This window comes from Saimiri boliviensis, chromosome 8 (assembly GCF_048565385.1).
Source record: "Saimiri boliviensis isolate mSaiBol1 chromosome 8, mSaiBol1.pri, whole genome shotgun sequence".
Lineage (NCBI taxonomy): Eukaryota > Metazoa > Chordata > Mammalia > Primates > Cebidae > Saimiri > Saimiri boliviensis.
In genome coordinates, this window is record NC_133456.1 from 83,776,055 (window position 1) to 83,792,626 (window position 16,572).

Here is a 16,572-nt window from a genome sequence, read left to right on the forward strand (position 1 = left end):
CATCTCTCATTCTCGCTCCTGCCACCTTATGAAGAGGTGCCTTCCACCATGATTTTAAGTTTCCTGAGGTCTCCCCAGCCATGCGGAACTGTGAGTCAATTAAACCTCTTTTTTAAAAATAAATTACCCGGTCTTAAGTATTTCTTTATAGCAGCATGAGCATGGACTAACACAGTACAGCAGGTCTTCAAATAAACTTCAACATTGTTTTCTCATAATGATGTTAAGAAAAAATGGTTTTGTTACATGGCATTCGCTTAAAGACTGCAGTTTCCAAGAACATATCGGCAATGTTAAGTGAGGACATATTAAGTATATGCTGAGTTCCCTAAAGTGGGCATAAAAATACTGGAAACAGTATAGGCTCCCTAATTTTCTACAGGACCAAGCTAAAGCCTAGGCAACCTAACCTGCTCTCAAGGGCAGTCATCTCCAGCCTGGCAGGACCCTCTGGCCTCAGTCCCACCTCACCTCCAGCAGCATGAGGACGAAGTTGGAGGGTATCTACAATTTGTTCTCAGCCAGCAAATCACTGAGGAATGACAACACACACAGCTTTCCTTCTTGATAGTCCTTATATAAGCTGAGTCCCTCCTATCTCTGATGGCAACAGGAAGGATACAGTGAAACACAAGCTGGGGAGCCAGACAACTGTGAGTTTGGATCCCAAGTCTGCACATGAGCTGTGTGATCTTGGATTAGTCATTCAATGGCTTGGTTTCTCATACTCAGGATGAGAGTAACAACAGGGTAAGAAAGTGCTTAGCAGTCAGTACCAGGTCCCTTCCTCTCTAAGAGATCTGCAAACTTTCACTGTTTTGACTCCTTTGTGAATACATGGGTAAGTGAATGTTAAGCTGCAGTATGAACCAGGCCACACAGCAACAATACCGCTGGGAAGAGAGGCAAGGCCTATCTGGATCAGATCGCCACAGGAGACTTCAAAGCTCAGTCACTGAAGCTCAGCAGCAGTTGGGAAGGAGGACAACTTCTAGCGCATAAGGGAAGGGTCCAAATGACCCCAAATGTTCCAGCATGTCACTGGCAGGAATGTTATGAAGTTTCTACAAATAACTTTTTTGATTCTACATTTAAGAAAAACAAACGAACGAACGAACAAAACAAAATTGAGCCATTTAAGTGACACTCCAATGGCAAAGCTGATGTTATGTTACCTTAGAGACATTAACAGAAACTCTGCTCAAGGCAGCCAGGGACTTCCAACTGAATGGCCTGCGGAGAGAGCCTTCAAAATGGTCATCAACTAGCTCTATAATGACAGAATAACTGGAAAACACAGAAAAAGCATTTTAAAAGCATGAAATAAATCTGTTTAAAAAGAATTTGTCCTACCAAGAACAAAAATACAGAAAATACAATTTACATCATCTGATTCTAAATTCCCCTCGACTGCTATTGAGAAAATATTAATGAAAAATTCATACTTTAAGTTACAAACTTTCACGTTGATTCCAACACTTACAGAAAAAAAATGAGTATTTTTCCCCAATAGGAAAGCTGTCAATTCAAACAACTGTTTAGATACTAATACTAACTGATGTTAAGATGAACAATTATGGCACAGATTAACTCAATGTTTAACACTAGAACACATATGATCATAAACTACATATCATCCTATATATAGTATAGACATTAGTGTGTAAGGCATGAACAGACAGCAGCTATTCCTATCAGGCCAGGAAGAACAAACTTTTGTTCCTATGGTACCAAAAAATTAGAGTCCAGAAATTCCTTGTGTCCCTTTAACCCATTAATTTATTTAAAAATCACTCCAAACCTTGCATGGTAAAATGGAGGGCCTTTCCGATATAGCACTGCAAAGAAGAAAGAGAAAACAAGTATAACCATTCAAAATGATGAGAGAGGAATAAGACTCAATAAAAAGCTAGTTTTATTAATTTTTTTCTTCTCCAAAAGGAGGCAAATATTCAGTTACCTCTATGCAGACACATAATCTGCAATATGCCTTGTGGTCTATTTTTTCAGACAGGGTCTTGTTCTGTCAGCCAGGCTAGAGTACAGTGCCATGATCATGGCTCACTGCAAACTTTGACCTCTTGGACTTAAATGGTACTCCCCAATCAGCCTCCTGAGTAGACTGGACTACAGGCATGCACCACCTCGCCCAGCTAATTTAAAATTTTTTGTAGTGATAGGGTCCCACTATGTTGCCCAGGCTAGTTTTAAATTCCAGGGCTTGAGTGATCCTCCTACTTCAGCCTCCCAAAGTGCTGGGATTACAGGTGTGAGTCACCACACCTAGCCCCTGTCATCTATTTTAAAAATTCAAACTATCATTTTTTTTTTTTTTTTTTGAGACGGAGTTTCGCTCTTGTTACCCAAGCTGGAGTGCAATGGTGCGATCTCGGCTCACCGCAACCTCCACCTCCTGGGTTCAGGCAATTCTCCTGCCTCAGCCTCCTGAGTAGCTGGGATTACAGGCACGCGCCACCATGCCCAGCTAATTTTTTGTATTTTTAGTAGAGACGGGGTTTCACCATGTTGACCAGGATGGTCTCGATCTCCTGACCTCGTGATCCACCCGTCTTGGCCTCCCAAAGTGCTGGGATTATAGGCGTGAGCCACTGTGCCTGGCCCAACTATCTTTTTTTTAAAGATGGGGTTTCACCATGATGGCCAGGCTGGTCTTGAACTCCTGACCTCAGGTGATCCACCCACCTCGGCCTCCCAACATGCTAGGATTACAGGCGTGAGCCACTGCGCCTGGCCAAAATTCAAACTATCTTTTCCCTAAAACAAAGTGCAATTCGTAAAGAAATCTGTTGTCAAGACCCTAACACCTCATCTCACCCCACAAATAAATTCCAAAGTCAAAGTACAGGCAATCTTGCCTTACCTCTTGTCTTACATGATCCAGAGTAAGTGTGGATCATATCAGGAGTGTAAAATTCACAGATTGTGGACCAATATCTTGTTATTCATTTCAGATCAATGTAATGCAAAGTGTCTGACTCACTACTCTGGCCGACTGTGATAGGGGTTGGTAAAAGAGAGGAGTAAGACTCATGTCTACTTTTAAGAAATTCAAAGTCAAGTGATAAGTGATGGAAGTCATAACCATACATGCCATTCAAGTATCAGTCTACTCTACTATTGAGGACCTTAAGGAGATGGGGGAATTCAGTCTGTGGAGGTCAGGAGCCACTTAGTGAAGGAGCATGGGCCCAGGGACTCTGCCACATAGACATAGAATCTGGCAGAGAGCCCTTCAGAGGCACATGGTCTGTGGCAGGGACTGGCTAACTCTTCACAAACTCTACTTATTTCTCCCCCAGGTATGTGGCCAGACCACAGCTCTCAGTCTCTTGTACAGTTAGGTACGGCCATGTGTTGTGTGACACATCCAGGCTGACCCGTAAAATCCTCCCTTGTACAAACCCTCCTGGTGCCTCTTCCTTTCTGAAGGTGACCTTGGAAGCTGTGTGCTGAAGACTGGGAGCCACTAGGAAGCAGACTGGGTTCCTAAAGCATCTTTTGGAGTTGATCAGCCCGCCAATCAGAGACACCCGGGTTGGATTTCACATGAACAAAAATGAACTCTATTGTTAAGCCCCTGAGACTTGGGGTTTATATGTAACTACAGCTATGGGAATTGTCATAAGTAACACGATTACATCTGTAAGCTGTTAGCTGTCCTTTCCCTGGAGGAACTGGTAGAATTTTCCTTTTTGGACGTATCAATCCTGTAACTAATCATGTTTTTCTCTGGCTCAGGAAGCTCAGAGCCAAATCTGTAGCATGATTTTAGTAACTATATAGGACCCCAAGGACGACGTAGTAACCCTTCACTTAGTCTTGATTTGCATCTATATTTTCCATGGTCACATTTCCTTTCTGTATCTCCTATTTAAGTTATATTTAAAGTACTCGACAAGTCAGCTCAAATTCACTGTGGCACAAATTTAAATAACTATCCAAACATACAATTCTCAACTTTTTGAGATGCAGTATACTGGAAGGAAACCATGCAATGGAACGAAAGTGAACTCAGGAGTTTTGTTCCCTGACCAACGTTTGACTCTTCAAGTTGTGTGCCTTTAGGCAAGTTATTAACTTCTCTGAGCTTCAGCTTCCAAAATCCTAAAATGAAGACATGAGGAAACTGAGACCTTTTCTAGTCCTCAAATGGCATTACCTGTGATCAAACAGACATTAATCCAATATGCACCTGGAGCATTACAGAGCTTGAAAGCAGCTCACTAGGTAGGTCATTTCTGATGATGGGTTCCAACACAGCACAGCTTATAAGCCAGAACACTGGCAGCAGACAGAACTGAGGTCAAGTCAGCAGTGCCAAGACCACAGGACAACTCTGCATGTCAATTTCCTTATAAAGATGGGGGTTGAGCCACCCAGCACTTTGGGAGGCCAAGGCAGGCAGATTATGAGGTCAGGGGATCGAGACCACCCTGGCCAACATGGTAAAACCCTGTCTCTAATAAAAATACAAAAATTAGCTGGGCGTGGTAGCGCATGCTATAATCCCAGCTACTCAGGAAGGTGAGGCACGAGAATCGCTTGAATCCAGGAGGTAGAGGCTGAGGCTGCAGTGAGCTGAGACTGCGGCACTGCGCTCCAGCCTGGTGATGAAGTGAGACTGTCTTAAAAAAAAAAAACAGGGGTTATGGTGAAGGCCGAAGTATTAGCACAGTGTATGGCATATAGTAAGCATCATGAAATTACCTATGCTAGTAACGATTACAATCTGCGTGGCTTAATGACAAAGATACGTTCTAGGACATGAGTCCTTAGGCAATCTCCTTGTTGTGTAAACAAGATAGAGTGTAGCTACACAAACCTAGATGGTACAGCCCACTACACACCTAGTCTATGTGGGATCGCCTATTGCTCCTAGGCTACAAACCTGTTCAGCATATGACTGTGCTCAATCTGTAGACAATTATAACACAATGGTAAGTATCTGTGTATCTAAACATAGACTAAACACAGAAATGGTATAGTAAAAATACGGCATAAAAGATAAAAAACGTACATCTGTATAGGGCACTTAAGAATGCAGCCTGCAGGTCTGGAAGTTGCTCTGGGTGAGTGAGTGGTTAGTGAATGTGAAGGTCTAGGACAATACTGTGTGCTATTGTATACTTTATAAGCACTGCACACTTAGGCTGCACTAAATTTATTAAAAAATTTTTTTCTAGGCCGGGTGCGGTGGCTCAAGCCTGTAATCCCAGCACTTTGGGAGGCCAAGGTGGGTGGATCACAAGGTCAAGAGATCGAGACCATCCTGGTCAACATGGTGAAACCCCGTCCCTACTAAAAAGACAAAAAATTAGCTGGGCATGGTGGCGTGTGCCTGTAATCCCAGCTACTCAGGAGGCTGAGGCAGGAGAATTGCCTGAACCCAGGAGGCGGAGGTTGCGATGAGCCGAGATCGCACCATTGCACTCCAGCCTGGGTAACAAGAGTGAAACTCTGTCTCAAAAAAAAAAAAAAAAAAAAAATTTTTTTCTTTCAGCCGGGTGCAGTGGCTCATGCCTGTAATCCCAGCACTTTGGGAGGCTGCAGGTGAATCATGAGGTCAGGAGTTTGAGACCAGCCTTGGCAACGTAGTGAAACCCCATCTCTACTAAAAATACAAAAATTAGCTGGGTGTGGCATGCATCTGTAGTCCCAGCTACTTGGGAGGCTGAGTCAGGAGAATCTCTTGAACCTGGGAGGAGGAGGTTGCAGTGAGCCGAGAACGCACCACTTCGCTCCAGCCTGGGTGACAGAGGGAGATTCCGTCTCCAAAAAAAAAAAAAAAAAAAAAAAAAAATTTCTTTTTTTTTTTTTTTTTTGAGACAGAGTTTCGCTCTTGTTACCCAGGCTGGAGTGCAATGGCGCGATCTCGGCTCACTGCAACCTCTGCCTCCCGGGTTCAGGCAATTCTCCTGCCTCAGCCTCCTGAGTAGCTGGGATTACAGGCACGCGCCACCATGCCCAGCTAATTTTTTTGAATTTTTTAGTAGAGACGGGGTTTCACCATGTTGACCAGGATGGTCTCAATCTCTTGACCTTGTGATCCACCCGCCTCGGCCTCCCAAAGTGCTGGGATTACAGGCTTAAGTCACCGCGCCTGGCCTTTTTTTTTTTTTTTTTTAAATAGAACGACATGGCCTACCTATGTTGCCCCGGCTGGTCTTGAACTCATGAGCTCAAAGGACCCTCTTGCCCTGGACTCCCAAAGTGCTAGGATTACAAGCATGAGCGCCATGCCCAGCCTCTTTCTTCAATAATAAATTACCCTGGCTGGGAGCAGGCCAACAATACAATGAACCATGATGGATATGACTATGTTCCCATAAGATTATAATGGAACTGAAAAATCCCTATCCCCTAATGATATTGTGGCCATGGTGCTGTCATAGGGCAATGCACTACTTGCATGTCTGTGGTGATGCTGGTATGAACAAACCTACTGTGCTGCCATTTGTATAAAAGTTCTTTGACCAAAATGTTATGCAGCACATGACTGTATGATGGTGATAGTGTACTCAGGGGGAAAAATGAAATCATTTAACAAAAACACCTCCCAAGTAGAAAGATGAAAGCATAAGAAGTCTGAGAAATAGCGGGCATTTAAAAAAAGACCTGAGAGCTAGGTATGGTGGCTCAGGTCTGTAATTCCAGCACTCTGGGAGGCTAAGGCAGGGGGATCGCTTGAGGCCAGGAGTTCGAGATCAGCCTGGTCAACATGGTGAAACCCCATCTCTACCAAAAATACAAAAAAAAAAAAGTTAGCTGGGTGTAGTGGTGTGTATCTGTAGTCCCAGCTACTTAGGAGGCTGAGGTGGAAGGATCATTTTAGCCTGGGAGGTCGAGGCTCAGGTGAGTTGAGATTGTGCCACTGTACTCCAGCCTGGGGGAGAGTAAGACCTTGTCTCAAAAATGACATAAATAAATAAAAGTCAAAATAAGGCCTGAAAGAACACGGAATATAAAGAAAAGCTCTTTCTTAGAGAAGAATGCCAGATAGAGGTGCGGAGTGAATGACAAAATTAGAAAATGATTAGTGCAATAATTAAATCAGATACCCATTATAATTACTGGGGGAACAGCTATTTATGGTATCACTCCACGAATGACTCGTATTTTACAAAAGGAAAACTGAAATTTCACGACAGACATTAGCCACTATCAAACTTAGCATCACCATAGCAGGAAAACCTGTTATCATGCACCTCCTGACACATATCACCTATGTGTGCCAAGAGAACCCAAGTTTGAGTCTAATCATCAGAAACAATCAGACATACAGAGAATGGGGAACATCCTATAAAACTTTGAAAAAAGTCAACATCATGACAAAACAAGAAGGTAGAGTGACTGTGTCAGATTAAAAGAGGCTGGGCGTGGTGGCTCAGGCCTCTAATCCCAGCACTTTGGAGGCCAAGACAGGCAGATCACCTGAGGCCAGGAGTTCAAGACCAGACTGGCAAACATGCTAGTTTTGTACTAAAAATACAAATGTTAGCCCAGCGTGGTAGCTGGTATCTGTAATCCTAGGTACTTGGGAGGCTGAGGCAGGAGAATCGTTTGAACCTGGGAGGCAGAGGTGGCAGTGAGCTGAGATCATGCTACTGCACTCCAGCCGAAGTGACGGAGTGAGACTGTTTCCCAAAAAAAAAAAAAAAGAGAGCAACGGATTGCAGTGGGTTTAATGGCAGCTCCCAAAAAGATATATTCATGTCCTAATCCCTGACTTGTGATTGTGACCTGTAATGTGGAATGTGACTTGGAAAAAAGAGTCTTTGCAGATATAACTAAGCTTAGAATTCTGAGTTGAGATCATCCTCAATTAGCTGGATGGCTCCTAAACCCAATGACAACTATCCTTATGAGGGAAAGGGAATGTTGACACAAACAGACAAGGTGGAGACTGGAGGGATGGTCACCAGCCACAAAATGGGGCCACCAGAATCTGGAAAAGGCAAGAAATGGCTTCCCCCTCAGAGCCTTTGGAGGGAGCCTGGCCCTGCTGACACCTCAATTATAGACTTCTGGCCCCTAAAACTGTAAGAGAATGAATCTCTGTTGCTTTTAAGCTACCCAGTTTGTGGTAATTTCTTATGGGAAACTAAAAGGTAGCTATAACAATCAAATGTGACTGTATCAAGAAAATTAAAGCCAAAAGCCTGCATGGTGGCTCGTGTCTATAATTGTACGCTTTAGGAGGCCAGGCAGGAGGAAGGCTTGAGCCCGGGAGTTCGAGACCAGCTTGGACAACATAGAGAGAGACCCCATCTATATTTAAAAAAAAAGAAAAATTACAACCAAAATAGCCACAAAAGACATTACCAGGACACTGGGAAGAGGTAAGTATAGATTGGATATTTGGATGACATTAAGTAATTCTAATTTTTCTCAGGCATTATGTGGTATGTAGGAGAATGTCTGTATTCTTTGTAGGTACACATGGAAATACTTATAGATTAATACAGATTATGTATGTAAACATGAAGAATGTTAACAAAAATATATAAAACGTTTGACTAGGAAAATAAGACAGGAGGTGGCTTAGAAAAGAATCAAAGGGCCTGGTGCCACGCCTCAGGCCTATAATTCCAGCACTTTGGGAGGCTGAGGCAGGGGGATCACTTGAGGTAAGTAGTTCGAAAGAAGCCTGGCCAACACGGTGAAACCCCATCTCTACTAAAAATACAAAAATCAGCTGGGTGTGGTGCTGTGTGCCTGTAATCCCAGCTACTTGGGAGGCTGAGGCAGGAGAATGGCTTGAACCTGGGAGGTAGAGGTTGTAGTGAGCAGACATAGAGATCGTACCACTACATTCCAGCCTGGGCCACAAAGTGAGGCTTTGTCTCAAAAAAAAGGGAGGAGCGTTCGAAGAAGACACATCTCCTTGTTCTGTGACAAATAGCTGCCTGCTGACCTCCAACCATTCTGGAGAACTGTCAGTCTCTGGGCTGGACGTCACGACAAGTCAAGGTTCCTTCTGGGCCAGGAAACTCTATAACTCTGCTAGCTTTCAGTGGCTCCTGCCATTCCATTTGTGCTGAAACTTCTAATTTGCAGAGAGCTCAGAAATCATACTTAATCAGTTAATGCAAATACCCAATTGGGCTTGGCTGGGAAGGAGGCTTAGGAGTAACCAGACCTTTGGGTCACGCCAAATCAAATCAAACCTTAACTGTGTACATAAGACAACAATATAAACCCTGAGTTAGTTTTTGGCTTCTTGGCAGGCAACATGACTTAGGTATGCTGGGAGGACAGGGAGGACAGACTCACAGAGCCCTACTCTGTGTACTTAACGAGGTATTAAGCACTCCAGCAATTTACCTAACCCTTCTAAACCTCAAACTCCTCTGCTACAAAAGGAAGCTACTAATACAGGCCTCACAGGAGTGTGAAGATTAAATGAGACAAAAGAAAGCACCAAGGCAAGGTGCCTGGCTGGCCCCAGGAGTTGGTAGCCAGGGGAGCTGCTGAGTGGGGAGTGTAAGGAAAGGCTCCCTCTTGGCTTCTGGCCTGGCTCCCCCAGTAGGCGATCAAGGTCAGCTAGCTTGGCAGCTGCACTTCATTTGAGACCCATATCACCTCTTCCAAGTACTGCTCCTGGAATGAAATCTGCTTCCAGGTTTCCCTGATAAGATGTGAATTTCACGATGGTCTTATGTTACAAGTCACTACCTCTCTAAGGAAAAACAATTGTTAAGAGTTTAACCTAGCGGCCGGGTGCGGTGGCTCAAGCCTGTAATCCCAGCACTTTGGGAGGCCGAGGTGGGTGGATCACAAGGTCAAGAGATCGAGACCATCCTGGTCAACATGGTGGAACCCCGTCTCTACTAAAATACAAAAAAAAAATTAGCTGGGCATGGTGGCGTGTGCCTGTAATCCCAGCTACTCAGGAGGCTGAGGCAGGAGAATTGCCTGAACCCAGGAGACGGAGGTTGCAGTGAGCCGAGATCGAGCCATTGCACTCCAGCCTGGGTAACAAGAGAGCAAAACTCCATCTCAAAAAAAAAAAAAAAAAAAAAAGAGTTTAACCTATGTTGGCAGTTCTAGGCTTCATGTGATTAGGTCACTGGCCTTCAAAATTAAAATAATACCATTAAAAAGCAGCAGGAAATATGCAGCCATGCTTGAGGAAGAGGTACAGTTTAGGAAGCCACCCCTCATATCCCAGGCTAGCATTGCTCAAGAACCTTTGCTAACACAGAGAATGTGAAGACGCTTTTAACACTGATGCTGGGCCAGTTTGACTCTGTGTGTGGGTCAGAGACCTGGTCCCACATTAACTGTACGAGGAACTAGAAAAAGATTATATGTCCCAGTGGGGGCAAAGGCCTCCAGGAGAGTTGTAAATTGAGCAGTTTATCTTTTTTGTTTTCAAAATTCTATCTATCTGCCCATCCAGCTATCCATCTGTCCAATCATCCTCATAAAACAGAGTATCTTTAAATTAAGGAAGTTTTCTCTCTGCACCATCCAAAGTATAACTTGATTGTTAAAATAAAGTTGCAGGCAAAAGGGCTACAGTATGCGATTAAGAACATTAATAATAAAATAGAACAATTATAACAATATACTGTAATGAGTTACAGGAATCAGGATCTCTCAAAATATTTTTAAAAAAAAATTTCTTTTTTTTTTTTGAGACGGAGTTTCGCTCTTGTTACCCAGGCTAGAATGCAATGGCGCCATCTCGGCTCACCGCAACCTCCGCCTCCCGGGTTCAGGCAATTCTCCTGCCTCAGCCTCCTGAGTAGCTGGGATTACAGGCACACACCACCATGCCCAGCTAATTTTTTGTATTTTTAGTAGAGACGGGGTTTCACCATGTTGACCAGGTTGGTCTCGATCTCTTGACCTTGTGATCCACCCGCCTCGGCCTCCCAAAGTGCTGGGATTACAGGCTTGAGCCACCACGCCCGGCAAAAAATTTCTTTTTTTTTTTTTTAAGAGCGTCTTACTCTGTTGCCCAGGCTGGAGTGCAGTGGTATGATCTTGGCTCACAGCACCCTCTGCTTCCCAAGTTCAGGCAATTCTCATGCCTCAGTCTCCCAAGTAGCTGGAGTTACAGATGTGCACCACCACACCTGGCTAATTTTTGCATTTTTAATAAAAACAGGGTTTCACCACGTTGGCCAGGCTGGTCTCAAACTCCTGACCTCAGGTGATCCACCTGCCTCAGTCTCCCAAAGTGCTGGGATTCCAGGCATGAGCCACTGTGCCCAGCAGGTATCTTAATATTTTTGGACTGCAGCTGACCTTGGGTAGTCTTTACTCTACTTTTTCTTACAGTGCTTATCAGTCCCTGAAACTACATTATGTAGTCATTTGCTTATGTGTCCCTCCCCATCCCCCCAGAATGTAAGCTCCACAAAGTCAGCTCTATTTGTCCTGTTCACTTCTGTATTCCTGATACCTCAAACAGTACCTGGCCCACAGCAGACCCTTGGTCATTATCTGCTGAATGAGGAACTCACTTGGTCCAGACTCCCACTTTAAGATCAGGGGACACAATGGAATACTATGCAGCCACAAAATGGACAAGATCATGTCTTTTGTGGGCACATGGATGGAGCTGGAGGCCATTATCCTTAACAAACTAACACAGGAAGAGAAAAAACCAAATACTGCGTATTCTTTCTTACAAGTGGGAACTGAATGAAGAGAACTTATGAGCACAAAGAAGGGAACAACAGACTCTGAGGTCAACAGACACTTGAGGACGAAGGGTGGGAGGAGGGAGAGGAGCAGAAAAAATAACTAGCGGGTACTAGGCTTAGCATCTGGGTGATCAAATCATCTGTATAACAAACCTCTGTGACATGAGTTTACCTATATAACAAACCTTCACATGTGCCCCCAAACCTACATTTTTATTTATTTTTTTTTTTTGAGGTGGAATCTCTGACACCCAGGCTGGAGTGCAGTGGCATGAACTCGGCTCACTACAACCTCTGCCTCCCAGGATCGAGGAATTTTCCTGTGTCAGCCTCCTTATAAGTCTTTGCTACCTCGCCCAGCTCGTTTTTGTAGTTGTAGTAGAAAAGGGCTTTCACCATGTTGGTCAGACTGGTCTCAAACTTCTGACCTCAAAGTGATCTGGCCGCCTTGGCCTCCCAAAGTGCTGCGATTACAGGTGTGAGCCACTGCACCCGGCCCTAAAATTAAAGTTAAAAAAAATTAAATATTGATTTAATTTAAAAAAGAAAAGATCGAGGGAGGCCGTACTGTTAGACATTTCTAAAAGCCTGAGCTCCAGAATTCAAAGCCCAGCTCTGCAAGTTACTGGCCCTGGAAACTATTACAGGCAATGACCTATTTTCTCAAAACTGCAGTCCAACTATCAGAAAACGAAGACATTAAGAGTCTCGACTACACAGGACTGCTGTAAAGATTAAACAAGATGATGAATGTAAAATACTTAGTAAAATGCTTCGCACATGGCAAGGGCTCAATGATGGCTGTGGCAATTATTATAACTTCATGATTGTTTTCACTTGGCAGATGAGGCCACTGAGGCCTAGGGATAAGGGACTGTCCCTGATTACCCAGTCTCATAGCTAATGAGACATGGGGCTGGGTGCTATAGAACGCTTTTCTAAGATTACAGGGCAAACAAGAAGGAAAGCCTGAATTGGGGTTCCAAGCTTCTCCTCCTATGCTTTCTCCCTAAACTATCTTTTCTCTTTTTGCACTTACCCTTACCCCAATCCAAATATCCAGTAATCTTATTTAAACCCAAAGGACACCTTTTTAGAAAACATCAACAGCACACATGACCCATTTGATGTTCTGGGGTGAATGTGATACAAACACTGTTTTCACGAGTACCACACCAAGAATTACTTACATAAATCTGTCCCGTACTTGAGTCCCACTTTGGGCACCCAGCCTTTGCTTCGGAAGTAATGGTAGGCCATGTAGGTGGTTCTGAATGTGGGCTGAACTACAGTGAAAGCTTTCCAGATCTTCACTATAGTTAAAGGCTCCTAAAGTTATTTGCAAAAAACAAAAAGCATTACATTCACTCTCCATTCAGCCAGCGTATCAACATCTACACTAAGTGTGAAGCTGAAGCAGCAAAAAAGCAGTTCCTCCAGCAGAGCAACTTATCTATTTTATTTTGAGACAGAGTCTCACTCTGTCACCCAGGCTGGAGTGCAGTGGCACGATCTTGGCTCACTCCCAGCAGAGCAAATTTAGCAAGAAAGTCTAGCCCTGCACTGTTCAATGTGGCAGCTGCCAGCTGTACATAGCTAGTCTGAACTGAGAGGGGCTCTAAGTGTAGAAAACATACTGACTTCCTACTCAGTATGAAAAAAAAAAAAAACATAAACGATTTCAATAACTTTGAATATGTTGGGTCAAATAAACTATGTAATGTAGTATTAAAATCCTGCCTCTTGCCGGGTGCGGTGGCTCAAGCCTGTAATCCCAGCACTTTGGGAGGCCGAGGCGAGTGGATCATGAGGTCAAGAGATCGAGACCATCCCGGTCAACATAGTGAAACCCCGTCTCTACTAAAAATACAAAAAATTAGCTGGGCATGGTGGCACGTGCCTGTAATCCCAGCTACTCGGGAGGCTGAGGCAGGAGAATTGCCTGAACCCAGGAGGCGGAGGTTGCGGTGAGCCGAGATCGTGCCATTGCACTCCAGCCTGGGTAACAAGAGCGAAACTCTGTCTCAAAAAAAAAAAAAAAAAAAAAATCCTGCCTCTTTTTTAAAAAAATGTTTTTAATGTGGCTACCAGAAAATGTGAAATTATAATACATGGCTCCAATCTGAGGCTCTCACTGTCCTTCTATTGTGCAGCATTGCTCCAGAGGACTTAGAAAAGGTAGCATTTGAAGATGAGAAGTTGTGAAGGGAAATGAGCTGGAGGCTGTGGAGTGGGTGGTGGTAGGCTAGGAAGGACATTACAGGCAGAGGAATCAGCGCATGCAGGGGCTCACTGTAACAAGCCCACCAAAGCTGGAGGGCAGCTCGTGACAACATTTCACAGATCCTTAAGAGTAGCTACTCTACGTCAGGTCACGTTTCAGAAAAACAAAAAATAATTTTGTAGTAAAATTTAAAAAAAGATCCTCCATCACTTTGGGAGGCCAAGGCGGGTAGACCATGAGGTCAAGAGATCCAGACCATCCTGGCCATGGTGAAACCCCGTCTTAAAAAAAAAAAAAAAAAAAAAAAAAATCCTCCATTTAATGTTTGAAACTAGAGAATTTGTTATCTGATGATACAAACTAATAATTCACTGCTTAAAAGAGAATTTTGTTTTTAATGTGGAAGTCAAAGAGCATACAAATGGTTTGGTCTCGAGAATATTCTGATGTATCATTACCAAAAATAAATGATTACAAAATAACTAGGTAAGTTTGGAAAATTTTTGCTTCATTTCAGTAGTTACTGAAACAATACATTCTTCAGTTGGTTTAAGGCTCAGTCACTCATGAGACTGGCTCAGTTTGTCCCAGCTTAAGATTATAATACCATAAATAGGCTAGAAGTTTTTTGGTTTTTTTTTGTTTGTTTGCAGTTGTTCCTAATGCAAAAATTCCATACCTGTGTGACCCTGAGATCTCACTGTAAGTAAACACTCAACACCCTCCTCTAACAAGCAATAGTCTCATAGAGCAGGTTGAATTTCCAACACAGCCCAATGTTGTCGAGATGTTGAGGCTTTTATGTCACAGCTGTAACATTCTGACAAATTTCAGCTAAGGCCCATGAGAGGAAGCAAGGTGGGGCTAAGAATGGCCATCATCTGGGAAAATGAGCCATTTGTCAGGCAGACACTGCTTCCAAACTGCTGGAATACGCACGAACAAGATTTATGCAATTAGAATTTGGTGAATGATAAAATTATGTGGCTCTCAAGAGCCAAACAGAATATATCTTTTCTGCTCCATGTACTGTTCTGTTTACTTTTCAATTTTATTTGCATTATTTTGCATAGATACTATATATACATGTGGTTTGAAATTTAGGAAAGTACAAAAAATGTCCAGTGAAAAGTCTTCCACCTTCCCGTGTCCCTAGCCCCCCAGTTCCTCTGCCTGGAAGCAAGCGATGGTATTACTCTCTTGCACAACTATCTCTCTTCTAAAGGTAGCAGGCTACAGCACCAAGTCACGGGCTTTGGAGTTACTTGGACATTGGTTTGAATACTTATTCTTTTTTTTTTTTTGAGACGGAGTTTCGCTCTTGTTACCCAGGCTGGAGTGCAATGGCGCGATCTCAGCTCGCCGCAACCTCCGCCTCCTGGGTTCAAGCAATTCTCCTGCCTCAGCCTCCTGAGTAGCTGGGATTACAGGCACGCGCCACCACGCCCAGCTAATTTTTTGTATTTTCAGTAGAGACGGGGTTTCACCATGTTGACCAGGATGGTCTCGATCTCTTGACCTCGTGATCCACCCGTCTCGGCCTCCCAAAGTGCTGGGATTACAGGCGTGAGCCACTGCACCTGGCCTGAATACTTATTCTAACCAGACTAGCTGTGTGACTTTGGGTACATTACTTATTTTCTCTGAGCCTGAGTTACCTTATCTGTATATTCTTACCAGGTGGAGGTAAGGACTGGAAATATAGCATGTAAAGTACCTAACATAAAGCTTCTACCACACATAGTAGGTGCCAAATACTGGTAGGTTTTATTTTTGTTAATTTTTAATACTGTTCTGACACAGATTTCCTAATCATTATACAGTATAAGATACTGTACCTCTCCTAGTCTCAAAGAATAAAATGCAATCCGCAAGGGTCAAAGACGCCTATTGCTCAAACAGTCCTACTTCAGGACCCAAATCCAAAACTTAGAGAAAAACTCCACTCCTATTTTATTCAGTAAGAGCAGAAACATTTGTATTAATGCAATACAGAAATTAGTACAAACTGCTTTTAACAACAGGGAAATTTTAAGTGGGCTGTATGTAAACAAAGCATCTTACCTTCTCATAGTAAATACTTAAACATCCCAGAGCATAGACCAAGAAGAAGGCCTGAAGATAGAGCAAGCAGAAAATACTCATTACAAATAATTTCACATTATTGTTAAATTATTTTACAGATTGATCTCTTTTCACCTCAAAAATTAACGCTCTTAAGTCACCATCAAAAAGGTCACATATTTTTAATATAAATAATTCATTAGAATGTCTAAGATTTTTTTTTTTTTTTTGAGACGGAGTTTCACTCTTGTTACCCAGGCTGGAGTGCAATGGCGCGATCTCGGCTCACCACAACCTCCGCCTCCTGGGTTCAGGCAATTCTCCTGCCTCAACCTCCTGAGTAGCTGGGAGTACAGGCACGTGCCACCATGCCCAGCTAATTTTTTGTATTTTTAGTAGAGACGGGGTTTCACCATGTTGACTGGGATGGTCTCGATCTCTTGACTTTGTGATCCACCCGCCTCGGCCTCCCAAAGTGCTGGGATTACAGGCTTGAGCCACCACACCGAGCTGTCTTAGATTTTTTTAAAATCTAAGAAAATACAAATGTTACAAACTGGTTTAAATCAATTAAAAAAAAATTTTCACTAAAAAAATTAGCTGGGC

The 16,572-nt window shown here is 43.3% G+C and overlaps 1 protein-coding gene across 8 annotated transcripts in view; it reads right to left on the minus strand.

Annotated features, from left to right (window-relative positions):
• The window catches only part of TSEN2 (tRNA splicing endonuclease subunit 2), a 66,679-nt gene that overhangs the window by 16,240 nt on the left and 33,867 nt on the right, over positions 1 to 16,572 (minus strand). For all 8 annotated transcript variants that reach the window (XR_012518878.1, XR_012518879.1, XR_005581948.2 and 5 more), the window contains exons 7-10: positions 15,967 to 16,017; positions 12,869 to 13,007; positions 1,802 to 1,838; positions 1,176 to 1,287 (exon numbers count right to left, since the gene is read on the minus strand). Coding sequence is in view for 5 of the 8 variants with exons in the window: in XM_074404771.1 (XP_074260872.1) it covers positions 1,176 to 1,287; positions 1,802 to 1,838; positions 12,869 to 13,007; positions 15,967 to 16,017 (339 nt within the window). In the remaining 3 variants the exon portion in view is untranslated. The remainder of the gene's footprint in view (positions 1 to 1,175; positions 1,288 to 1,801; positions 1,839 to 12,868; positions 13,008 to 15,966; positions 16,018 to 16,572) is intronic.